The sequence below is a fragment of the Pagrus major genome, chromosome 16 (assembly GCF_040436345.1).
Source record: "Pagrus major chromosome 16, Pma_NU_1.0".
Taxonomy (NCBI): Eukaryota; Metazoa; Chordata; class Actinopteri; order Spariformes; family Sparidae; genus Pagrus; species Pagrus major.
The window spans coordinates 29,470,637-29,497,692 of record NC_133230.1 but is presented as its reverse complement, the minus strand read 5'-3'; the positions used below and the strand labels follow the sequence as shown (position 1 = coordinate 29,497,692).

Sequence of the window (27,056 nt, the reverse complement as noted above, 5' to 3'; positions counted from 1 at the left end):
AAAGAGGTTTTCATTTGTTTTAAGTGACTTTACAGAAACGAACCTTTCAACACAGTCACAAACTCGTGTTGCGTTCAGGGTCTCAGCTGTATCAATTTAAAGAACACCGGAAGTTCTGCGCTCTGCTTCCAAAATGGCAGCTCAGCAATGCAGAGTGTAGTGTAGGCTGCTGGAGTTGGTGGCTTCTTCACCAAGGTAGCCAATCAAAGGAAGCGTACAGTATATTGTAACATGGAGGCTCTGCATGTTTGATGCAGTGCAAGTTCAAGGGATGTTATTCTCTATTTCCAAATCAGCAAGATCAGCTTTTATTATCCCAGGTGGTAAAGGTGGCTCTAAAATCTGATGTCTTGTAAGTTAAATGTTATAAACTTTGAAATGTAGATGTTAAATATGCTTTTAGTTTGTCTGGTGTACCAATACAAGTAGTTTTGTGTTTGAAGCTTTGGCAGAACTATGACAGATACACATCTATACCGTACCCTTGAGTATATCTCCATACATCTACTGTATATGGCAAAGAATGTATGCATTTGTGATTTTCACTTCTCTTTGTGTTACTCAAAAATGGGGCTTTTATTTTGAAGGTTTGAATCAGCTGTCTTGCTTTTCTTTTGGCTTTCTTGACACTATTGAGTCTGTGCATGCATGTGTGGTGCAGTTGCTCGTCGGCCCAAAATATTGAACCCCATCAAAAATATATTAAAATTACATGTTCATGCATTTTCATTAACTTTTTAAATACTTACAGATGTCTTATTGATGTATACTAAGTTTCTGGTGAGTAGAAAACAAAGGAAGTAAGGTACACGCAGACATGCTGCGCACAGTTGCAGATAGTACTGAATAAGGCAGAAAAGTCTATTGTACTGTAAAGTAGACACTAAAGTCATTAAAACATTAGTGTTCCTATTTCCATCCTGCCCTTTTTCTCTCATTCTTACTCTCTCTCTCTCTCTCACACACACACACACACACACACACTGAAAACACTACATCTTTGTGGCTGGGCCGGGCAGCTGTCAGCTCCAGACAATACACTGAAGATATAGAGATGTGTTTACTTCAGAGAGAGGGGGAGAGACAGAAACATAGCGAACACTTTGGCCTTGACCTTTGAACCTCAGCCTGAATGTCCTTTCTGGTTCAAACCTTTTCTTCACCCTTTTTTTCCGAGTGTAAAGTGAGCTTTAGCCTCTACCCTGTGTTCATAGCTTTGTGACTTTCACTCCATTTGTGAAGTATTTTGCCTAAAGCTGCGATCAACAAGTCTGCTTAATTATTCAGACTGCTGGAGAAACTATTGACTCCTAAATTACAGTCCAGACATCTCTTCGCACAGCTTTGCCCCCGTTCAGTACACAGCAGGCAGCTCACATGATTGATACAGCAAATGCAAAACAGAGCATGATATCATCTCGAAACTTCTTCTGAAGCAGCCAACACATATTTCCCTGGTAGAGAGCTGGCAACGTTGCTACCACCACTGTCACTTCCCATGCACAAAGACAGTAGTCAATGCTAAATCATACTATTTATTGCTCATGCTAGTAGCATGAGTCAGTGGATGGAAATGTCCGTCATTGATTCACCATTTCAGCTCTGACTGAAATATCTCCCCTGACTTTACTTGTAATGCCACTATGATGTTCACATTTGAACACATGTATCCATTATTGTAGCGACATATTTCCCTCAGAATGAATTGTAATAACTTTGGTGTCTTCTCACGTAGGGCCACCATGCAGTCAAAATTTTAATTTGTGTCACACTTTCATTTATGACCAAATAGCCTACCTGCTAAATTAATGACTTTCCTGTTAACCGGTAACTGTGTTTAGTGCTAATTAGCAAGTGTTTGCATGCTAGCACGCTAAATGGTGAGCATGGTAAACATTATACCTGCTAACCATAGCATGTTAGCAATATCAGTTTGAGTAAGTTAGCGTTCTGATGTTGACATTTAGCTAAGTATTTTTTTAAGCAATCTTCATAAGGCTAAAAGAGCCTTTAAAATTTACAATTAAAGGTGCGATATGTAAGAATTGGCCACCTGTTGAATTCTTTCTCCAAATAAGTAGGAGGCAGCATATCACCAGTAATTGGTAACTGCTGCTAAATGTAGCTGCCGTTAGCTAGTCAGCTCAGTTAGCTTAGGCAGCTAGCAGTCGTATCATAGATACTGTATATTCTCTGCCTGGACTCAGAGCACTGGGGGGGTGTCACGGCCATTTACATCGCCAGCACAGGAGCTTCAGACCTCGGCAGAGAAGGATTTCAGGCTCGGGGGGCCATAGTTGACATTAAAACTGTTATTTTTTCCCACATTTTATTTACTTTTTGAACATTTTAAACTAAAAATTCTTACATATTGCACCTTTAGTGACCACAATCAGTAATTTCTCAGTTAAAGCATAGCTTTTAAACACTAAATATGCTAAAATGCTAAAACAACACAAAACAAAGTAACATTTATTCTACAGAATTAGCATGTAGACAACTTGGGATGTACAGCGGACATATTGATGATCTTGGGGTCTGCTGGTCTGCCGTATGTTAATAAAGGATCACATCTGCAATGAAAAACAAGATTTTTGGAAAAGTTTTAAGCTAGCTTGACATGCTGCAAAATTAATGAAGTGGGTTTTTCTTTTGCAGGATTGAATAAATTTACCCATGAACATAAAAAGGGTTTAAATAATTAATAGGCCAAAGCATTAATTAATTTTGCTTGATGGAGGAAAATGTATACAAAGAGACATACACAGTGGTAGACACTGTGAGCTGGTTCAGAAGGATTGTTTCTTTCTCAATGGGCACGAAGGTCGTGTTTCACCGGTCACAAGCAGTTCCTATAGAGACGGTACTGACTGATATGTGTGAGTGTGTGTTTGGGTGTGGGCAGTGGGAGCTGGGGCGTCTGAAACGTAAATCACTTTCAGCTGTCACTGTGTTCCACTGTGCGCTCTCACACACACACACACACACACACAAAAACACACAGAGACAGCTCAACAGCTGCACAGAGGGAAGCTGGTGTTACTTTGGTTTTATTTCTTTTCACTCTCTCATGTTTTCATTCATAAGCTTTATTTTTACTTTAGCTCTTAGTTTCTCTGTCTTTAAGCACATTTGTTGTCTCGTCAGGACTTTAAAACGGACACTGTCACTCTGTTGTCAGAGAAATATACTCCAGGAGTATCATTTCTTTTGTAATTACGGTCATCTGAGAAGCTCATTCACTTAAGAACATGATTATAGCTCAATCCACTGTTCAGTCATTGTACAGGGCTTAAGATGAAAGTCTGACAGCCCAGTTCTTAAATTGTAATTGTAATGTAATACAGACTCGTGCATATCATCAGTCAGTCTTCAATGACTTTATATTTAAGCTTGTAAATCCCTCCGGTTTATTAGCAGGCGTTACTTGAAGCTGCCTCACTGGAAACACAGTGTGACAGAGCTATTTTCTCCTCAGCGTGTAATACTTTCCTAATTTTGGTTGCTGTGGATGGAAAAAGGACGTCTTCCTGGGTGGTTTTTAAAAGGCAGCGCTCTCCTCAGTCTCACACGAGCCTCTCTACCCTCCCTTGATTCATCATTAAGCAGACAGTCCTTTGTATATCACAGAAATGAAGTTAAAATCATGTGGGCTTCTACCAGCTGCTCTTGAATAATCTCTCTGAATTCACTTAAAACCAGTAAGAGTTCAGCTGTAGCCCAAGAGGAATTTATTTTAGGAACTGCAACAAAACACATAGGAAGAGTCAGGACAATGGGTTAGATTTGGAAAAAAGCCACCGGGCAGACATAACAAGAGCATGACAGATGGACCAGACTGAAAACCATTTCACTCCCAGAAGGATAACTTTCCCTGTATGGTTGGCACAGCAGGTATAAGCAGCCTCTACCCCCAGATCCCAACAGAGTCCATCATCGTTTAAAATGATTTACTAGCAAAAAAAAGCTACGGCAGCCTGGGCAGTATCCAAGCGTATCTGTTACATAATTCACATTCACAAAAATGACACAGCTGCTAATATGAAATTTGACCAGAACTGTCAGTCGCATGCTGAAAATACGTCTTAAGCATTCTTTGCATGTTTCAAAATGAAGCGTGTTCCTGGTGTTTACTGCTCACGTGACAAGAGGAGTCAACGTTCACCGCTGCAGTTGCTTTAAGAAATAGAAACCTTTGTCATTTCAGCAGATAAACATAAACAATTATTTCTGTTAGCAGACAAGTAAAACACAGCTCCCATTTCAGTTTACTAATGCAGTTTACAATTTACCAACTTATTTAACAATAACTTGGTTCGTTCCAAACGGACCCATTATCACAAGAAAACACGCTTTATCTCGAGATTACAAAATAATGAACTAATGTGATCTTTATTAGCATGAAAAAAAAATCGCAAGCAAAGCAGTTCTCGGCTTCAGTGCTTCACATTTGTCCTCTTCAGCGGGCAGCTGGTGGCAGCTGGTGGGCATGATGTCATGTCATGGTGACTTGTTCACCAGGCTTGGTATGCCTCAGCAAGACTCACGTTCACTCCAGTTAGCTGACCTAATTTTCCTGTATACGAAAAAAATTCATTTAATTTTACTGTTTGAAGTCAAAGTTTGTGAGTTTGTATGTGTGTGTGTGTGTGTGTGTGTGTGTGTGTGGGAATCTTAACTACCTCTGTTGCATTGTGTGGTTGTATTGTCTGTGGTGGGTGGAAGTACAGTACTGTCCCTTCTGAAGAACTTGGAAGAACATTTTGTTCATAAAAATTCCAGTTCCTGCAGAGTGAGCGACACACACACACACACACACACACACACACACACACACACACACACACACACACACACACACACGTGTCCTTAAAGAGAGTGCTTCTATCATACATAACAAAACACTGCTTCTTTAATAAACCTGAGAGCTTCTGTTTTGATATCGATCTCATGATTTTGATCGATTGATTTCATTCCGATTTATACACAGAATGCTATGCACATCAGATAATTGCCAAAATACCTGTAAAATAAGAAATGAGTGTACATAGTTTTTATAGTTTATAGTTTCCATCCCAAGGTTTTCACTGAGCCCACCTGGCCACCCATGTGAAAAATATGTTGTTAAGGTTCATAGTTTAGTTTGATTTCTCCAGGCAGCATATTTGCAACGATTGTGACTGATTTATTATCGTGTTTGTGAGCAGGAGCGACAAAGAGGTGACAAGTGAGGGGACGAGGAGAAAGAGCAGAAAGAAACAGAGAGATCAACACATTGTTTGTGATTGCTGGCGTATTGATGAATGAATGAGTTGGTAATGACGATAGTAATGTAGTAACATGTCGTCTGGCTCTCCTCTCTGGTCTGTCTCGTTTCCTCTACACTGTCTACCGATTTTCTGTCAATTCCAATAGACGCACTGTTTCAAGCACATGCACCAAGCATGTGACCTTGTGTGAGACAGAGAGAGAAAGAGAGAGAGAGAGAGAGAGAGACAGCGCTTCTGCCAGTGTACCTTCTGTGTCCTTTCTGTGTGTGTGTCAGTGTGTGTGTGTCAGAGTGCAGTCATGCTGCAGTTTATCAGTGTGGCCTCTGTAATCTCTCCCCCTCCAGCATTACTACTGCTGCTTCTGGACAGCCTCACTCCACACCACACTGACCATCCATCAAACATGATAAACACTGATACATTTAGCTAATATTAATACTTGTGCCATTGTTTTGTACATAGACGTTATGTTTAGGTGCATGCCTCTCATTGCTGGTTGTCATGTCTATCGTTCAGAATAGTATTAAGGCATTTTCAGGCTTTTCACAGACGTTTTTATGACAGTTACATCCAAATTAAAAGCTCATCATCAATCATTTAAGAACTAGCAGTTAAACAGAGTATGTGTCAGTACGGTGCCATTATTGATTGCCCAAGTGAAGGTGTCAATGTTGACCCTGAGTGACCTGGCCGGCACCAGCTCTGCTACACTCAGAGCTAAAATTAAAAGTTCTGGCATCAGAACGTCTGGGACTTTTTTGAGACTTCACACTTCAGTTGTCACATGTTCAAACTAATCAAGTACTTAGTGTTGTGATGATCCACAAATCTGATGATATGCTGATGTGTAGACTGTTGACTGGAATACTGTACAAATATGGAAATATGACTATATATATTTGAGCCTTTGAGTGTACAAATTAGAAAAATAGGCCATACTGTTAAAAAAATATGTAGGATTTAGAATCAAAAATCTTAAAAAATGTTACAGATATTAAATGTCAACAATTAAAAACTATAGATCTGAAGTGGAAGAGAACCACACAGAATATGCACAAAATGTAAGTGTAAGGTCCCCTGATTAACTCATCTCAAGCTTTAGATTAGCTGTGTTTACATGGACCCTTATATTCCACTAATAATCAGAATAATAACCCAATCATTATAACAAATCCTCATATAATAACCTTAATTGGAAGATATTGATCTGATCCGGCCTGATCTGATTGATTTTTTCAATCAGATCGAAATTGGTGGTGTAACAGGAAAACATTAGCACCTAATAACCAAGTTAAGGCTTAATCTGATTGTTTCTCTCCAGCTGGATTGAATATTTTCTTTCCACCCATGTTAACTTCCTGTGGGGCTAACATTAAGTGACACTGCTTGTTGGAGGGGACAGAAACATGGCGAAAGTAAAACATAACTAAGTTTGAAAGGATTAAAAAGAACGCAATCCACCGAATCAGAAATGCAGATAACGCTCCCAGGACACGATGTGCGTCCATCTTGAAAATTGCAGGCAAATGAATGATTTAGTGGATTGAATTTTCTCAATAAAGTTGGAAAAATAAACTTCTTCTCCTATTTTCCGTAGCTTTACGGTGGATGAAACCACTCTGCGCATGTCAAAAAAGTTATATTCTGATTAAATGCTTTGGGGCATGTAAATGCTCATCTTATTTGATCACTTCATTTAACAGTGATGTCAACAGTCCAGTTACAATGTCTAATCAGATTGATTTCAATGGAACTGAAGAAATATCATCCATGTAACCACAGCTATGTTTTTACAATAGTGACAACAAATACTACAGGAACTTCTTAATAAATACATCTTTTCATTGCTGATACAATATCAGCTCAATATCATGGTCTACTCCCACTAACAGGCATGAAAACTGTCCGGAATCTCTTTTTTTATCTCCCATCATCCTCTCCTCCTCACCGTCTCTCCCTCTCCTTATATTTACCGAAAGCCGACTCCCTCCCTCCCTCCCTCCCTCGCTTCCTCCCTCCCTTCCTCCCTCCCTCCTCCCTCTCACTTCCTAGCATTAGGACGTACACACAGCCTGACATTCACACATTTCAAACGCACTCTCTCCATCGGACACCACTAATTATCCATCTATCTAACACACACATGCATGCGCACACTCATACACACACTTCTGTGTGTGTTTTTGGTCCATGGTTTTCCCATGAAGCGTTTCTTTGGGCTGGTGTTGGAGCAACTGGTGTTTGTGTCTAAGAACTTCAAACTGAGCAAATGCAGGACACAGAAGAAGAAGCTGAAAACCAAACCAGTGGTGAGTGAGAGACAGATATTTTACTCAGATATTTATATACATCGCTGAAAAGATTGGTAGCACGAGTGTGGGTTTTGATTTCTTGCACAAAGATCACCTTTCCACTGCTGAAATAATTCTTCAGTTTCAGTTCAGAGTGTGTATGCCAGCCACTGTCCTGCCACAATCAACGCATTGTGTTGAAATGGTTTGAGTTACATATAAAATGAGCTTTGATATGTTTTCACAGCAGACTAACTAAGGGAATACCAGGCTGTCACTCTCCCCTCTTTAGAGTTTAACTATCTCTTTCTCCTTCTCTGATGCCTAAAATAGCCAGAGTCACTTCATTCAGCACCAGAGGCAGTTTAGTAACCAGAACTCAAATAGCCGGGAGGAAGTGGACCTTCCTGTGAGCTCATCATGTTAAAACTTGAAAAAGGTCAGAACAAGTATGCACTCGCGACTTAATTTAACAATACAGACTGAACAAGTCTCTTTTTTTTAAAGGCTGTTCTAGGATTAAAGGAAAAGTTCACCCAAAAAGGGAAAAATTAAGTGTACTCATCTCCATGCTGATGGAAAGTCGGGTGAAGTTTCGTAGTCCACAAAACATTTCTGGAGCTTCACAGCAAACAAACAGCATTGCAGCATTCTCCGTAACAACTGAAGTAGATGGGGACATGTTTTAAAACATTTTTTTTTAAAAACAACTGAAAAAACAAAAGGGCTCCATGCAGCTCGTCCAGAGTAATCCTAGTCTTCAGCAGCCCAGAGATCCCGAATTGTTTTGAAAAGACTCTATTTAAATCCTATTTAGAGCTGAAATCTTAACTGGCTAAGCTAAAAGCGTTAGCGCACACCCCCCATCTGAGGTGGGTGACTGAGCTCAACCGTTGATCAAGCATGTAAATAACGTCTTATCATGTCAATTTTGGATCTCAGGGCTTTAGGGGACTTGGATTACTCCAGACGTTATCTTTTTATTTATTTATTTATTCATTTTGGTTGTTTGTTTACGTTTTAAAACAAGTCCCCATCTACTTCAGTTGTGTAGGAGAATGCTGCAACGCTGTTTTTCTGTGAAGCTGAGTAGATTTTGACTGAAGTTTAATTTTTAGGTGAACTTATCCTTTAACAGTTCATTGCTACAAACAAAGCCTTTTTATATTGCTATTACATGATAGGTTTATGATGTTTTTTGAACTACTGTTATGCATACTTAGATATGGACATGATTAGTCTTAATCGTTCTTCATGGAAAACGTATTTGCTGTTAATGGCAGAGCAGTCATAAAACCGCAATATGCTGTATGCTTTGGTGCTTAGGTAAATCTGGCCTGCATTTGAACTATATAGTCTGGTCTATCTATAGAGGGTCTTTGGGTGATGTACTGTAATCTACTCTGGAACGGCCATGCTGAAAGCCCACCATGGTTGTAAACAGCAGATTGGTTTTCTAAACACATGATTTCTCCATGTTAAGACAACCCAGTAGGCCCTTTCCACTGAAGGCATGTTGACATGTCACAGTAAGAGAAGCGCATGTGTGAGTAATTAAATGAGTAAGGAGGAAGCAGGGACACATGATAATACCTTTAATAATACTTTTCTATGACTATTTAACATGTATATAGTAAAAATACACATCTTCACAGTTAACTAGAATTCTTTTTGGTAGGAAACACAAAGCATTTCACGTACACCACAGACGTTCAACTGCCAGGGTGGAAACTAGAAACCTGCTTCTTTCTCCGGCTACTCCTGTCCTCATGTTGAAGTGTCTTTTAAACTACTGAACCCTAAAATGCTCCCTGGGTCAATGAGAGACAACATGTCAAGTGTATTAATGCAGTCCATTTACTAAAAGTTGAATGAAAAAAGTCAGTGGATGTCCAGTTCAGTGACCTTGAGTTGGTATTTTGCTTTTTGTCTTTGGCTGGCAACATTAATCTGTTTCCTCCAGTGCCAAACACCTTCTACTAAAGACTACAGTAGGATTGTATTTTTTGATTATACTATTTGATTGATTTTTCACAGTGCCTATCTTTTAAGCAAAAGGGAATACCACAGCCCTTTTCCTCTGTTTTCTCAGGTCATGTGGCACCAATTTCAAAAATATTTGCAGCTTTCTACTGCATAGACGGCCCAGTTTTCTAAAAAAGATCACCTCTCCACTGCTGAAATAATTCTTTAGCACAGTTATAGAAGCAACATGAGCTGTTGGTCCCTAAAATAAGTGTTTCTAAAGAGGTTAGAATGAGAAATGTTACTTTGTGGTGGTTCTGCCATTAGAGGAAGCAGAAAATAGGTTCTTGTATCACAGTAACCTGCATTTGGAAAATGACAAATTACTTAATAATTTTACTTAAGCAGCCTGGTTACTGTCCGAAGCAAAAAACAACCGTAAGAATCCCATTTGACCTAGAAACCCAGATCTCAGTGCTATGAAAAGGCAGATTAAAACACGTATCTGTGTTATTAAGTGGGCAGGTTTTGTCACTTACTGATCTGGTAGATCTGTTGCGCAATGGCAGACATGCTTCCTTTGTGCTATGATTTTACCCTTGTTTTCCATGAAGACTCGAGTCCAGTGGCAGACCGAATAGCATAGTCAAAGTGAGGTTTATAGGGAACCAATCTATATGACATATACATTTTTCTACACTGTGCAATCAGTATTTACTTCAGAATGATAAGTTAAAGCTAAAACGTTGTCTATGGCCAGTTTAATGATCCTACACTCACATGACAACACTCTCTTTCCTAAATGTTAAACATTTACTGATTATGTAGTCATTCATTATATCCGTGTAACTCCGGAAATCAAGTTCCCAACCTCGCCTAATGACCGTGTACTCTATGTGTGTGTGTATGTGCTGCATTTATAGCGAACATTTTGGACAGTGTTTTTTGTTGATGAGAAAAACCCACTCGGAATGATTTCAAATGATTTGATCATATAAAACACCCTTTGATTTCTGCCAACAGCCCTTCAGTGTGACAAATGCTGATTTTAACCATGTGAAACAGAAACATTACAGCCCTTGTGAGGCCACGATTTTCCTACTTTAAATGGTTTGTGGACCAGTAAAACCCCTACTGTGTTTGCATGTGTGTGAACGTGTATTTGTACGTGTGTGTTTGTGTGTGTCTAATCCAAGCTTTAGAGAATGTGTCCCTGCTCAATGTGTCTGCATGCGACCGGGGATTACTTCACATGATCTGGGACAGGTGTGTAGAATACTGTGGATTAGATCGGTATATATTTGGAGTTTGTGTCTGTGTGTGTGTGGACAGTAGACAATGTAATGTGTGTCCGTGTGTCTGTGTGAGAGAGAGAAAATGCAACGTTGAGATTAAAAGTGTGTCTGTGTCTATGTGTGCGCCCTGGTTGGTCTGTGTGTTCCTATCCCAGATTACCCTAAATTTATCTTTCAACTGCCGTCTGACTATCTGACATGACATCACCAGTGACATTGCCAGTGACATCACAGGCGATAACACAGGATGTCCTTTTCTGATTGCTATTTTAATCTTTTGGCTGCAGAATTTTGGGGGATTTGATAAAAATATATATAAATATATATTTCAGAGGGGATCACTACTGCCCAGCTGATACTTTGAAGTCATTTGTTGCTTTTTTCAAATATGTTAAATCAAACCTAAAGCTTCATCAAAATCACATTGGCAAAATTATACTGTAATTTCTCTTCGTATAAACTAATCTTACTGACTTGGATAAACATGATTTTTAGATCATTTTTAGAGATAATTTTGGTTTATTATATTTAGTTCACAGTAGATCCTTTACTTTACACTACTCAAAATGAGTTAGGGATAATGGGATATGGGTGCATATATGCATGTGCATGGATATGCAATAAAAGTCATATTAAATGTGTTGCAAAAAAATATTCACAAAACACAAAATAAAAATTCAGATATGTCGCAGAATAAACAATCAGGTGAAACACTAAAATATCCTAATATCCCTAACTCATTTTGAGTAGTGTAATCTGAACGTGACCTCTCTCTGATCAGTCAGGTTGCTTCTTAATGCTGAGAAAGAGGCATGACTGAGTAATTGAACTGTAGTTATTGTGTTGATTGACTGGCAAACCAATAGTTATCCCATGCTGTAATCAGTGAGAAATATTTCACTTTACATTGTCCATATTCCTGCAATGGTTAGGTGGTAAAAGCTATGATGTTTCACAACATTAATCATGTTTCCTTCTATGGTTACAGGTGATCCTTACAGTTTACCTCAATGACACCCAGCAGATGCTGACTGAGGTCCCAATCACTCCGGCAACCAGAGTGATTGATGTGGTGGAATACTGCAAGGAAGCCGGTGAGGGGGAGTGTCACCTCGCTGAAGTATGGAACGGACATGGTGAGTACATCCATCCATCTATCTATATACAGTATATTCAATTAGCAAAATTACATTTTCACTTTTTTAAAGGAGACCTATTATTCTTTTTCATTTTATTCCCCTGTCCATTATAAAAAGGTTATATGAAAAGGTTGAATAGGTCAAAATCCACCAACAGAAGCTTCACTCTCCCACAGAAAACACTGCTCCTGAAACACCTCGTCAGTTGTCCCATCTTTCATTCTGTGACTTTGTGACATCACACCACGTCACAGAGTCAGACATTTGCATAATTAATGCCTAGTGGCTTGTTTGGCATGTAAGAATTGATTTAGCACAGCTGCTCTGTTGTTGTTGCTGTGCTGGTGCTGGGTCAGGCATGTGTCAGCTGACCAATCAGAGCAGACTGCATATTGGGATGGGGGGCCTTAAAGAGAGGAGCTCAAGCAGAGGAGGAATACAGCTGCAGCACTGGATAATAACAATAACAATAATAATAACAATAATAATAATAATAATAATAATAATAATAATAATAATAATAATAATAATAACAATAATAATAATAATAACAATAATAATAATTATAATACTACTACTACTACTAATAATAATTATTATTATTATTATCATGAGTATAATATGTATCCTCGAACACAATTTAAAACAAGGCAGAAATGATACCAGCCAAGACAGTTACTTACATAATTACTACTGACCCCGTCTTGACAGTCCTTTGAACACTATATTATTTACATGATTATAATCTGGGATTATCTGACAGGATAATCACATTGTGACTCTGGCCTAGATCCTTTGCTTTGAAGCTAATTATAAACAAAGTCAGACCTATATCTCCACTGCAGCTCGTGGAATCAATAGTATGCCGTTGTAAACGTGAACAGACTGGTCCATCACATGCAGACATTGAGAGCTACTGTGTCCATTATGGCATGGCCTCCATTCATTCACTGATAGCTGTTAAAGTAGTGATGCACATAACCACGCAGTGTGTTTGTGTAGCACTGTGGTGTGACTGAGTGGTCAGACAGGCTATAAATGGCTCTAATACTATACTGTTTCTTAGAGGGTGACACTGTGAGGCAGCACATAATAAATGGTGTTGTGACAAAGTGTTGCTGCCTCAAGGCCACAACTGGCCTCACGACTGGTGTGGGTATATTATTAGCTACAGATTGATTTATTTTGCAGGGGAAATATTGCTGCTGGCTTTTTGAAAACATTAGAATACCCCAAACTTTCTTTTGTTTCAGTTTTTCTGCTTTACTCATATACATGTGAATGTGTAAATATTTACACACATAAGCAAAGAGTTTGAGTTAATGATGAATATTAATAATACACATTTTTACAGTGTCCACAGTGCCACTACTAACCATTACAGAAACCATTTAGACCAAGTTGTCACTCATCGTCAGTTTTTGCTTTAAAATCCATCATTTGAACTATTTCAGAATGGGAGTGACTTATTTCTTTCCTATTTCATTGTGGGGTGGGTCAACCCTTTAATTACACTGTGATCATATATCACGCTTCAAACAAAAGGAATAAAAAAATTGTATTTCAACAACTTGTATTCAGAAACTGTGCCTTTAAATGAGCCGTCAGGACTTTTGTAAGTTTGTTATGTTACGATTATACAGTCACAGCCCTCAACCATGTACCCAGATTGCAAAAACACCGGCAGAGCTGATGTGGAAACATGGTGGGTGTTGCCTGCTCAGACCTGTGAGAGCCGACCAATCAGAGAAGACTGGGCTTTTTGGGAGCGGCCTTAAAGAGACAAAAGGGAGCTTTCAGGACAAAAATAATGTGTTTTTTTTTTTTACTCAATATAACTTTATATCATTATACACACACACACACACACACACACACACACACACACACACACACACATATATATATGTACATATATATATATATATATGTACATATTTATATATGTACATATATAGACATATATATATATATATATATATCAATTATTATATATTGTTATAATAATACCAATAATAATACATCAATACTGTATAGTTTTGGCCAGCATAAGATGGAAGCAAGAGGGAATATCATGCTGTCATTTTATTTCAGACAATAATGATTATTGACAGTAAATATGAAACTATGCTTTTAAGTAGGACTCCATGATAATGTAAGTCATGGTAATTGAATGTATACAATGGTATGATTATTGAATCATCCTGTCCTGGCTTCCCTCTATAATTTGGCTCTCTGTGTAACAGCCTGGCTCATGTTTCTTCACCTCTCCTCAGAGCGAGTTCTCCCTTCAGAGGTGTTATTGCTGGATCTTCTCCAGCAGTGGGGAGCCAGGAGGCCGGAGGTCAGCTTCTACCTCAGACACTGCCCATCCTGGACACAAGGTACAGCAAAACAAATACTTATAGTCCCTAATTCAAGCCAAGCTGTGAATATGAATTGCTGTCAAAACGATACAGAACATCCTTCACTCTCACAGAGAGAACCAGACAAAGAGAGTGAACCAGTGGTGTGTATGAGGTTTAGAGGTGAGGTCAGGGTCTCGGTCAGTAATTAGCCAGATAAGATGATTAGAGTTATATAACATGGACGGGGCAAACGTGAACGGGATAGGAGGGGGGACAGAGATAAGAACAGAGAAATGTTTGGTCTGCTGCACAAACATCACATCATTTTCTGACAAACTAGCTGCCTGTGCTTCGTTTGAGAACTCAGTTAATCAGCATTTAAAAAACATTATGTGTTTTAGCATTTAGCATTGATGTTAAATCAAAATAACCAAGGAAAAAAAAATCCCCTTTTTCTGTTAAACAAGCAATGAACAAATGTTTCTACAATATCTGTGCATGTTAGTGCCCCAGCTGTACAATAGCAGGGTTTCCGATATAACAGTGTCACTGGACTGTAGCACTGGTGTGTGTCTGCTCCCTGCAGGGACAGGGCAACCTCACCACCTGCTGGTGCATTCCCTCTCCTCCCCTCATTCATTAAAAACATCATTATCATTCATTAAAACCTCATTATTATCATATGCTTTTGAACTGTGAAGTTTATTCTGAATATAAATGAATCATCACTTTTTTTATAACTTGGCTGAGTCTTAGACCATTTATTGAACAGATTTTATCTTCTATTCTTGTCATTTTCCATCCAGTCACAGTTCATATGCCGGCAGATCTGTAATAGGTTTAACAGCAGCAGGGGGAGATCTAGAGGAAGATAAAAAAGGAGAGCAGCAGTTCATTTTGCCGCCTGCTGTGGAGAGAAGAGCCTGCCTCTCCCCCTGGTCCCCATGATTCCAGCACCAGAGTGTAATACAGATGTGCTTTTGATAGGAATGACTGCCATCCATCGTTACCTTTGATTTAGAGACAGCCACATCATCTTATGAGTGACTGACTGCTCATGTTTGTCTCTTCACCTGTTATCATAAAACAGCTTCCTAACTAGCCATTGCTCTCCAAGGACCAGAGCAACACATTAGCCTTCTGTAGTACCTGCTCCCCGGCTAATTTACCGTCATCTGCCCTCTGGCTTATTTAAGTTCGAACCTCCCGCACAAGGACGTCTCCTTTCTGTTAGAAGCTTACTCTGCTGGCCTACATCACCAAATAATCTGCCCTGTAATGGAGAGAGAAATGTCCTCGTTGGGATGGAACAGATGTAATTTATAAGTCATAAGTGAATCCAAGCACACCACAACTAATGATGATGATGATGATGATGACATATTTCCCCCTGTGTCCATAAATTACCGTTGATTACTACTATACTGTTTTAGCTGTCCTTCTCGTTTACTCGGTAATTAAATTACTGCTTGATTGAATGTAATCACTGATTTAAGTTCCCTGTTGAATGTAAGACAGTATTTTATCAGTTGAATTGAATGTTAAGAGGTGCATTAACTTTAACTCTATTGACTGGACATGATGTTTGTGGTCCTGTGTTGCATACATACTACATGCTGCTATATATACTGTGCAGCCTGTGCAGAATCAGTCTTCTTGCACCACCTTCTCCTCTGCATTTTCAGTTTTTTTTGTGTATCGGTGTGTGTGTCGGTCACATGTTCCCCAGTATACCAGGCCATAAGATTCAACTAACCCCTGTCCATTTCATTTTTGATTTCACCATCTCTGCTCAGATTTCTTTTCATTCTTCATTTATATGCAGGAAGTCAGCAGCCTTTGGAGCAGAGCTGGACCACAGAGGCAACAGAGAGTGCTAATGACAGGGTAGGTGGAGGCACACACACACACACACACACAGTGGAGCTGGGCTTGGCTTAGGGTGCAGGACAGGCTGTGTTATGCATCTCTAATTAGCTCAATCTCAAAATCCAGTATCGACACTCCAACACATAATGATCATTTATTACTATTTGGACATTTGTATTATCAGCTATTAAAATGAAATGAAAGAAATGAAATTATAGCTGACAAATAGAGCCAATAAAACAAACTCCAACACATAAGGTGAGGAAGAAGAAAAAGTACAGCAGCTTCACCTGTGTAGAGTGTAGACGAGAGAGCCCAACATGTCGTTGAAACTACATCGGCCATGAGAAGCAGGTTATTATCGGTTATCAGTATCGGCTAAAAATGATACATATTGGCGATTCCTAACATAGGCTATATCCCTGGACTTAAATTTTGACAAGGATCTTTAAGCCTTCAACTACCAATGCAATCAAACCCTGTGTTTTTATTCTTGAGATACTAGTAGGCACCGGGCATTGTTCTGATGATTCAAATGCCCCAAAAGTCCTCAAAGAGTGTGTATTTTTGGAGCAATGGACCTTCAGAGCACTGGCCGTTTTGGCCGGTCCAATGGGACATTTTTCCGACACTTGGGATTTAGGAATAATGGGCTGTTGGAACAATGGCATGGAGGCACCGCTACAAGCTTACCATAAAGACTGAAAACAGCTAGCATTGCCATTTCTAAAGATGCCTTTGAAAAAACAGCCTGTAAATCCAAAAACTTTGGACCTTTGGACAGAGCCGTGGCTAGCTGTTTCTCAAAAGATCAAAATATTCCTTTAATATTTTTATAAATTGTGATATTTGGCAAACTTCAACGATTCGTCTAGTAGTGTTACAAACCTGATGTTAAAGACAGGTAGCCACTAAGAAGAATATAGTCCAGACTCAAGCCAGACGTGGTGTTTTAATCTTTACATATCCTTAAAATAGGCTAATTTCATTTGGCGGAAAAAAAACAAAACATTAAAAATGTTGTCAGTGTTTCATGGTTGTGTGAGTACTCATATATTTACAATACAATGTGCGTGTGTGTGTGTGTGGGCATATGTATTATTCTCTGTGTGTAGTCTAGCGGATTAGCCCCCATGGATTAGTGACAGTGATGATTATAGTTCTCTACCAGTAAGAATCATGTGAAAACACACACACACACACACACACACACACACACACACACACACACACACACACACACACACAAATATAATTACTGTAGGTATTTTTAAAGACAGACAGAAAAATAGATAGAATGGGAATTAGCCTTTTGTCACTTGCCTGACTAATTGCCGTTAGCTAACCATGTTTTGTTTTGCCAGCTTGTTCTTCCCTCCAAAATACTGAGTCATAAAGTAAGTGGAGCAGCTGACCTCATGCTGGCAGCTTTTTATTTGGACACTAACAGCTATTTTCAACCATGTTAGCTATTGTATTTGAGCCCAGACGAGACATTAGCTTTGTTGGCTAGGCCTCGGTTAGCCAGTCACCTACCATGCTTGAGTGTGTGAATGTATTTGTGTATCTGTGTTGGTCAGTCTGCAAGTTAGTCAGCCAGTGTGTGTGTGTGTGCGTGTGAGTGCGTGTGTGTGTGTGTGCATGTTTTGGTCAGTCAGTGAAGGTAGGATTAGCTTGGTCCCATGACATAACCAGGCTAAGAGGATTGTTAGCTAGCCAAGCAGCTCCTCCTCCTCCTCCGTCTTCTCTTGCTCCTACTTCGAGCACTCCTTCACAGTCGTATTGAGGTACCCGTCTTTCTTTGTCGTCTACCTTTAACATTCAGTTTCAAGCAAAAACAAAGAGTTTGAGGCAAGAGAGCAGCGTGGGGGTGAGTTCTGGAAATGTGTTTATTTTTTGTGGGTGTATGTAGAGTGTGTGTGTGACCATTTCTGTATAAAGCTCTAAAAAGTGTGTCTGTGTGTGTGTGTGTGTGTGTGTGTGCGTGTGTGTGTTTGCTTTACACTTTCTACCCACCTCTCCTCACATCAGCTTGTCATACATAATAGAACAACTGAGGAAGTGGATATAGGAGCAAATGTAGAGGTGACTTTGAAATGTGTGTGTGCGTGCGTGGATGTGTGTGTGTAAGTGTGCTTTACTTTCTTTTAACTTTTCTTTGTTCATGATCCAGATTACACACACACACACACACACACACACACACACACACACACACATACTGGCTTTTGTCTTTGTGCCTTGTGTCAGGATGGGACTGTTGTGGGCCATGTGTTTCTGTGTGTGTGTGTGTGTGTGTGTGTGTGTGTGTGTGTGTGTGTCAGGGTGTGACTCTCGGCTCTATATAATCATATCCAAAAGCTCTCACTTACTAATACACACAGAGACACACAGACACATACCAGATGATGTGTCTTCCCACAGAATGATGTAAACATGACAGTGCTGACAGACAGAATGAGTACAGCAGTTTTAGATCTGTTATTCATCACTCATCTCAACACTTATGTCATTACTCATGGTAGCAAAATGTATTTTTAATATTACTGGAACGGTTCTGCAGGACCTCAGGGTAAGTCAGTCTTCGCTCCAGGGTTTAAAAAGGAAACCAGACTGTGTTGATGTCATTCTTTTACTGAAGAAAGTAGTGGGGCTTCTTTGACTTGCACCGATTGCAAATTTTTTTTGAGAGTCTGACCTGCTAATTCTGATTTTGGCGCATTCAGATTTCCTTTTTCTCTAAAAACCATAATTATCAGCATACACACACACTTTGTAACCTTTTTTAATGGAAAATTCAATGGTATTTTTTTTTTATAAAACACTGACTATTAAATAACATGTTGTAAACTATTTGAATGGCCTCTTGCTGAATTGTAGCTCCCTCTCATAAGCTTTCACACAGTGTATACTGGTACATCCGGGAATCTTGCTGTGAAAGATAAAAACAGTCATGCTGACAAACATCCGACTGTGGTCCACGGCCAACCGATCGTCAAGCTCCCTCCCTGATTTTGAATGAAGGAGGGAGCTTCTGTGCTCTAATTTGTACAGCGGGAATTTTGTAATTTCATACATGCTAACAGTACTTTAAAAAAACTAACTTTACCTTTATGAGGGGCCCCTATATGCTATTTCTGGTCTGGCACCATTTACAGTCCTCATCTGGGACCCACTCATACCTAAATTTTCTATACCAGCATAGCTAACTTTGCGTAGGTCTTGGTTAGCTTTAGCTGCCATATTGCCATTTCTCACATGCAGCTAGCTGGAGCCCACAGATCTGGTAAAAGAAATGTGCCACACACAAATCTACCTCTAAAAAGTAATTATACTGGTTTCCAGTAATTTATTTGTAATGGGGACACCTGTCTATAGTTACCATCAGCCACAGCTGTACAGACTGAGATGAGACTCAACAATCAAATATCTTTCTCCAGGAAGTTACATTGTGTTGCTTTAAACATCACTACATGAGTCGAAATCTAAAAATTGTGAAAAAACAAAACAAGGTGAAGTGATCACTGATGACATGTAGTTTTTTGGATAAGTGCATACTGTATCTCTACTGTAATGTTAGGTAAAGCCAACACTGGTGTTTTGCACACAGTGAAGAGGAGCTGTGTTTTCCTCTGTCGTGTGTGGGCTGGTTCAGTAAGACAGCAGTCCTATCACAACATTTCCTCCTTCACCTCCCCAAGACAGCGTCCTGTAAGCCTCACCCTTAACCTCAGACCGACCACGGGGACTGTCACACATTTTGAGTTAACACAGTCTGTTGAGCCAACCCCAGCTGTGTGTGCGAGCACTGCTGAGGGATATGTGAAGAAGTTAGGTGTGTCTGTTTGTGTGCTCTTGACAAAAGACACATGTCAGGGGTTGTGTTGACACGGATTAATATTTTCACTGTATATCATCACCAGAAATGCCTCTGAGGGTTATACGACAGTCTGGGTTCAGGGACATGGGCAGACTTCAATCACTAGATGTAATACGAACTTCACTTTGTTAATATTATACTCTGTAGTTGTAGGAAAGTCCCTGTTTGGGTGAAATCTGGGTGTTGCACCAGAACTCCAGTTAAAAGAGTATTCCCACAATTAATCCAGATGGTTGAGCGTTTTTTTGCTGCTGAAGGTGTTTAGCCCAAGGACACTGTCAGGACACATGGATGTTGATAGACAAGCTGTCTGTGGTGAGGTTCATAGATGTGACCTTTCAGCCACAGGATGGTCAGGCTACCCTGCTGTGTGAATGTTTGTCACCGGAGCGGCTTTGATAACACAGGTTTCCCCTTCGGTTCAGCCGGGTCTGAAGGAATGTCTGAAGGCTGTTATTGTAGATTAGGAGGAATATTTTTACTGGAGGCATACAGCAGATGGGAAGGGGATGGGTTTCATTACTGATGGGACCTATGATCAGAACAACATGTCTATGTGTGTGTGTGCAAGTATGTGTATGTGTGCATAACTTTGAGAACATACACACTGTTGGGAAACATAATACTTGCACACTGAGGAGGTCAAATAGCCCATGTGCTTCAGATTATAACCGTGATTGAAACTGAAAGACCAGTGAGCAGCAGCATGAGACGGCTGTGGTCGACATTATAATGTGATTGTTCTAAATGTTTTCTTGTTAGCAAATGGCTATCACTTTTTACAGTTGATTCACAGTTACAAAATAGTATCATGGTAGTTGGTCAGATTTACACGAAATGTAATCAACAGGATTTTTGTACATGGAGACTAGTTTTAATTTTTTTTCTTGCTCTCAAGTGTATCTTTTGTGCCTGCACCAGGTTTCTTTAACGGATTGAAGCACCACATTTATGAACTTTGTTTGCATCGCAGGGAGGGTGTGGGTGGATGGTGTACGAAAAACAGGACTGTCACACAAGAATCCGGGGTTTACATATGCTCTATGTTAAGTTTAGGCAACAAAAGCACTTTGGCTAAGGTTAGGAAAAGATTGTGAATTTTGTTAAATATCAATAAAAATCTTTAAAAATCCTACACAGAATTTTTCCATTTTAAACTTTTGACTGTCATGATTCGTGCATGTATACACAAATATTATTGATTACATTTCGTTAGTATTTGATGAACTGTCATGATATTGGCGATCATGACAATTACTGCAAAGTGCCTTGAAAATCTATTGAATCTATTGAATAAGTGTCAGTCAGGTTTAACTGGAATTGCATTCCATAATAAAAGCACTAAATAGGGCTTCTTAAAATAAAGTACACATTTTGTCTATGTTATCCTGCATATTTAGCCAAATGTCATCAATCTGGATACAAATAACACAACTTAATGCTTTCAAATTTCGTGCAGTGCATACACCAATGTTCAATTGCAAAGTTTATCTGCTCTCCTTGGAGTATCACATGTAAAAAAAAAGTCAGGTGACAGTTTAAAAGAAAAAAGTTTCAAGTTCAAAGTAAGTTAACACATGTAACATATTTAACATGTAAGGTGACGTAATTTAACGTGATGTAACTTAACTTAACTTAACTCATTGTATTCCCAAACCTTTCCTACAACTATCCAAGTAGTTATGTTGCATAACCCTAACCAAACTTTGACAGTTTCATAACGTTAGCTGCCTAATTGAATGAAAAAGAAGACCAGTCGGGTGGAAAACCATCAAATCTGGCAACACACAGCTCTAACAATATCGAGAGTGTTCACACGTCTCTGTTCAGCTCCTTAGAATACATGTCATTGAAATAAAACAATTCAAGTTTAGATTTTGATCCATTATATCTGTGATATGACACATGTTTACATTCTGTTGTAAAGTGTTTTTCCTCATTTTTGTTCTCGATGCAAATTAATACTACAGTTTCTGCAAAGTTCTGCCAATTTTCCCAGAATAATTTAAAAGCAGGGGGTTTCACTAGTTTGAATGAATATTAATGTCTTTTGGTGGTGTAAATGCTATATTAAGGGCCTGAAAAGAGTCTGAAGGGAACTTGAAAACTTCAAGTTCAAACATATCAGCTTCAGCCTTAAAAACCCCTGTGAATGGCAATGAAAATGTATTCCAATTTCAATAATACTACTGTTAAATATATGTTATATTTGATTATGAAACACATACATAACCACTTTTAATCATCCTGCGTCTCATGTCTGCAAATGTCCAGCCAACACACAGATGACTGCACACAGCAGAACTGACAGAAACTCAGCTTTCATTACTGAATGTGTGTGTGTGTGTGTGTGTGTGTGTGTGTGTGTGTCTTCATCTGAGTGAGACAGATGTGTGTCTCTTTTATAGAGAAAATGTGTGACGCAGCAGTTAAGTCACATGCCACTGTGTGTGTGTGTGTGTGTGTGTGTGTGTGTGTGTGTGTGTGTGTGTGTGTGTTGCAGAGAGTAAAGCAGAGAAAAAGAGGCGGACAATATGACGCAGCAGGAGTCAGCTGTTACTCTTGTGTCTGTGTGTGCATGCACGTTACATGTTGTGTCGCTGGACGCGTCTGGCAGGAATTTGTGCCACGAGATCGCCGTGCACGCTGCCATTAATCTGCCAGCATCATCATCGTCGCCATCATCTTCCTCATAACACACATCTGGAGTCGGAGACAAAGGTTGATTGAGAGCAGCTAGTGCCCCATCAGGCTGTGGTGCAGTGATTTCCCTTCTGAGGGAAACTGGGAGAAAGACAGACGAAGATGTGAGGGGAGAGAGGGATAGAGAGAGAGAGAGAGAGAGAGAGAGAGAGAAGGAGATGTCGCTGCAGCAAAAAGCCAGCTGCAGAGGGATGATAATGATTGAGAGAAATATGGGGATGTAGGGGATTAAGAAGGATGTAGATGTGTAAAAGAAGGAAGAACAAAAGGATGGAGGGAGATTTAGAAACAGATGAGAGGTGTAAGAAGAGAAGGAGGTATAAAAAGAGACAGAGGGAAGGATAGAGGAAAGTATAAAAAGTAGATGGATGTGATGATTCTCCATCCATCTCTGTGGACCAGTTTAACATGTTTGTTTACTGTAGTAATTGAATTTAGTGTCACATTGGGCTTTACACGTCGTATGAGAGCACACCAATGCCGGAGAGAGAGGTTTGTATAAGAGAGAGAGAGAGGGGAGGGTGGGGTGGAGGGAGCGTGGGCTGAGCAAGAGAGAGGGAGAGATTGAGGGAGAGAGTGTCGTAAATCAGAGCACATCACCGGGCGGACGAGAGGGAAAGTTGTGATAAGGAACGCTCTCGTGTCCCCCTCCCGAGCTTTTCTCTTCCAACCCTCCGGCATCATTTTTCCAGCCGAAACCATAAAGGTCCGCTGTTTCTCTGAAGGGCTGTGAGGATGGAGTGGAATGAGGTGGATTTGGTGCAGGAATTCACTGTTGAAGGACAATGCAGCAAAATTAAAGTCCGCTCCTGCAGGATCACATGGGACAGCCTGCAGGTAAATACAGCACAGCGGGAGGCTGATAGAAAATGGCATGTTAACGTCAGCTGGGGGCTCAGAGCAGCACAGTCTGCAGGATGTTGTAGGCTACTCCAGAGTGTTAACAGAGTTAACAGCAGAATACATGGCAATGACGTTAAGTGTCGGGAAAACTGTTAACTTTTTAGTATCTGTAAGATGCATGTTTTCATTCAAAAGATGGATATCGCAGTGCCAGGAGGATATACGTAAATGAGAGATAACCCAAGGACAACAGTGTAACATCACTGGCATCACTCTTTTGACTGAAAAGTGAAACCAACAGATGACAGTCTTTCACATTAAGGCTTTTAAACCAAGCAAGTCAACAAGAAGGTTCGCATTAAGTGGAGGGTTCAACAAAATTCAGTTTACTCACCTTTTTTGATACATCTTTATAATGCAATATACGGAAGCAAAAAGGTATCAGGATTCCAATTTTGCAAGCAACTGAATACCTAGATGAGAAATGTAGTCGCTACTTTTTATTCTTAGTATTGAAATGTAAATACTACTGGATTAATCATTTTAGAATGCTTGGTTTGGAAAACCATCCATCTAAACTGATGTGGTCTGAATTCACATCTTTTCCACGAGATCATTTCAAACCATTCAACTTCAAAACCTCGATTTTGAATGAGTTTTTCAGGCATTGCAAATTTAGACAGAGAATTGTTTCCAGTTTGAATATTATTTATCTATTTTATTGTTTAATTTTCTGTTTCAAACCTACAGATATCTTCCAAGTTTTAGGGTGGGGGACTCATACAGTAAATCCCCATACCAATAAATATTCAGTTATAATTAATTTTTACAATCAAGTAAATCCTTTTTTAAAATAGCTTAAAAAATTCAAATTATCATGGCCTGTCTTTGCTTCCATACAATCATACATCTACAAATGATTATACTGTCTAGTATCATCATATCAATACATTGTATGATGACAGATTAACATTTTTGAAGGTTGTGATTGCCTTATAATGATCAACGTCAGGGGGTCTTGTTTTTACTAATCTATCTATTAACCACTGCTTCACTGCTAACACATATTATAATCACACTGGCACTGTCTGGTCTCTTTTGAGGTGACAGCAATGGAGTGCATTAGCAGGAGATCAGTTTGTATCTGCAGACTCTTCATAATGCACATCAAAATATGGATCTGCAGAATCCCACAAGTCAGCGGTTTGCTAATGACATGTGGCACCCCTGACTGGAAAACAAGTGTAAAGTGCATAGTGCCATCGCCTAAAAGATGATGTAGTCTGACTTATGCTTGAATACTGCGTGTCTGCTTTATTTTTTTTAAGAATTATGCAAGTCAGCCCGAAGGCAGTGATGAAGCACAGGGTGGCTATCAGACTCATTATTCACTGGAACAGATATTTAGCTTATAGTGCCAGAGTTAGAGCTTCCATTCCCTGAGTCACTATATGGATGGTTGTTTTAATTTATTTCACTGATATCATATCTGAGAATTGCCATAACCCTTAGGGATCTGTTCAGTGTAATGGGGTTTCATCAGCTCCTCCCTCCCTGGTTTGAAGATTTTTTTGAACATTTGACTAAATTGACTGAAGCCTGCACTCCCTAGTCATTTTCAGACCATTTATCACTCATCTCTGGCTGGAACTGAGTTTTGAATGAAGTCCCTGTGATGTTGTTCAAGCCCTTAAACCTTACAGCCTAGACTTTTCAGATCTCAATGATTACAGACCTCTATCATTATCTCCAGCTTCCCTCTTCAACTGACGTTTCAGAGCAGTGCTCAACAGACAATTCGTCACTTACCAAGTTCATCAAGGTTTTAATGAACATAAGTAAAATGTTTTGACAGGGAGTGGTTTTGGACATTAGTTTTAGATGGCAAAGGTTTTTTCAAATGTAATTTTTCATTCCACAACATACTAAATTCAAGTGTATTAGGGGTTGTCAGTGGACTCTGAGGAGATCTCAAAACGTGCACTAATAAAAAATGTTTTTATCTTTTTTGTTAGTCTGGGTGAAGTGACCCTTCACCACTCAAATAAGAAACAGGAACTTGTTTCCCACCTGAGTCACCATTCCTCATAGTGAGTTTCTTTCTGAGGCAAACACAAACTCCCTCAATTTATTCCAGTTCTTTCATTTGTCCAGACCAATATTTGTGTATTCTCTCTATGAATTTGCTGCAGTCTGGCAGCTTTTGTAGTGTGGTGAAGGAGAGCCATACACATTTACTTATCACATCTATGGCATAGATTTAATGCAGAAGCATAGATCAGCCTTTAGTTCAGTTATTTGCACCATAGACCACTTCTCTCTCTGAGGTGATATAAAGTAAGAGGCACTACAACATCGTTTCTGCTTTAACAACTACTTCTTTAAGCCTACTAACTCTGGGGTACCTCAGAGTTTCATTTTAGGCCCTTTGCTGATTCTGTTTACTACTTTAGTTGTTTGCATGTTGACCCAACTGCGTTGTATGTTTTGATCATGTACTTTGTGGTAATGTTTTTTGTTATGTTAGTATTTGGTATTTGTTCCTTCATTTATGTATATACATATGTATGAAATATTCATATATATATGTGTATATATATATGTGTGTATATATATATATATAATATATATATATATACATATATGTACGTACACACATAACACCCTGTAGTACAGCCCATCCAATACAGCAGCATAAATAGCAGTAAAAAGAAAATTATTTTTTGAGCTACCAGCTTTATGTCTCTGACTACGTGGTTTGGCACTACTTGACAGCTAAACGTACGTACTGACATACAGTTTACAGTATAGTACAGGTGATAGACATTTATATCCTTGAATCCATGTTTTAAATGTATTTATTAAAACTGCATCTGTTAATTAAAAGAGGATAATTATAATATAATTATGTACCATTTAAGAATATTTAAAATATTAACTGTTGTATTGACTATTAACACAGAGGAGAGTTGGGTTATTTAAAAACTTTTTTCGCTCTGTCTGACTGTGCTGCATACTGACAATGAAAGCAACAGACCAGGTGCAGTGTGTGAGTGTTTGTGTGTGTGTGTGTGTGTGTGTGTGTGTGTTTGTCCATGAATGAACATACACAATAGCAGGATGTGGCTGGGCAGCAACCTTTCATTGTCTGCTAAAGGCATTTCTCTCCCCAGCCCACCCCCTTACACATTACAATCATAGGAATGTTTCTTTTGAAGACCCACAAACACAGCCATAACAACATGTTCCCATGTCAATCCTCTGATAGTGAAACATGGGACAAATGATAAAATGTGATCAGATCTTTTCCAGCTCATGCTGATGTCGGTGTCACAGGCCTGTAATGACCTGACCAGAGAGGATTCTGGCTATTTTCCCCTTGAACCAATACCATAATTCTGTCACCCTGCCAAGGCCACCAGCTTCTAGCCTAATAACATTTCTGTAGCACAC

General features: G+C 39.3%; 1 protein-coding gene across 2 annotated transcripts in view; it reads left to right on the top strand.

The window, feature by feature from the left end:
• Window positions 1-27,056, top strand: part of LOC141010144 (apoptosis-stimulating of p53 protein 1-like) — a 47,566-nt gene that overhangs the window by 352 nt on the left and 20,158 nt on the right. For both annotated transcript variants that reach the window (XM_073483004.1, XM_073483003.1), the window contains exons 2-4: window positions 11,810-11,957; window positions 14,237-14,344; window positions 16,134-16,195. In XM_073483004.1, the coding sequence (XP_073339105.1) occupies window positions 11,810-11,957; window positions 14,237-14,344; window positions 16,134-16,195 (318 nt within the window). The remainder of the gene's footprint in view (window positions 1-11,809; window positions 11,958-14,236; window positions 14,345-16,133; window positions 16,196-27,056) is intronic.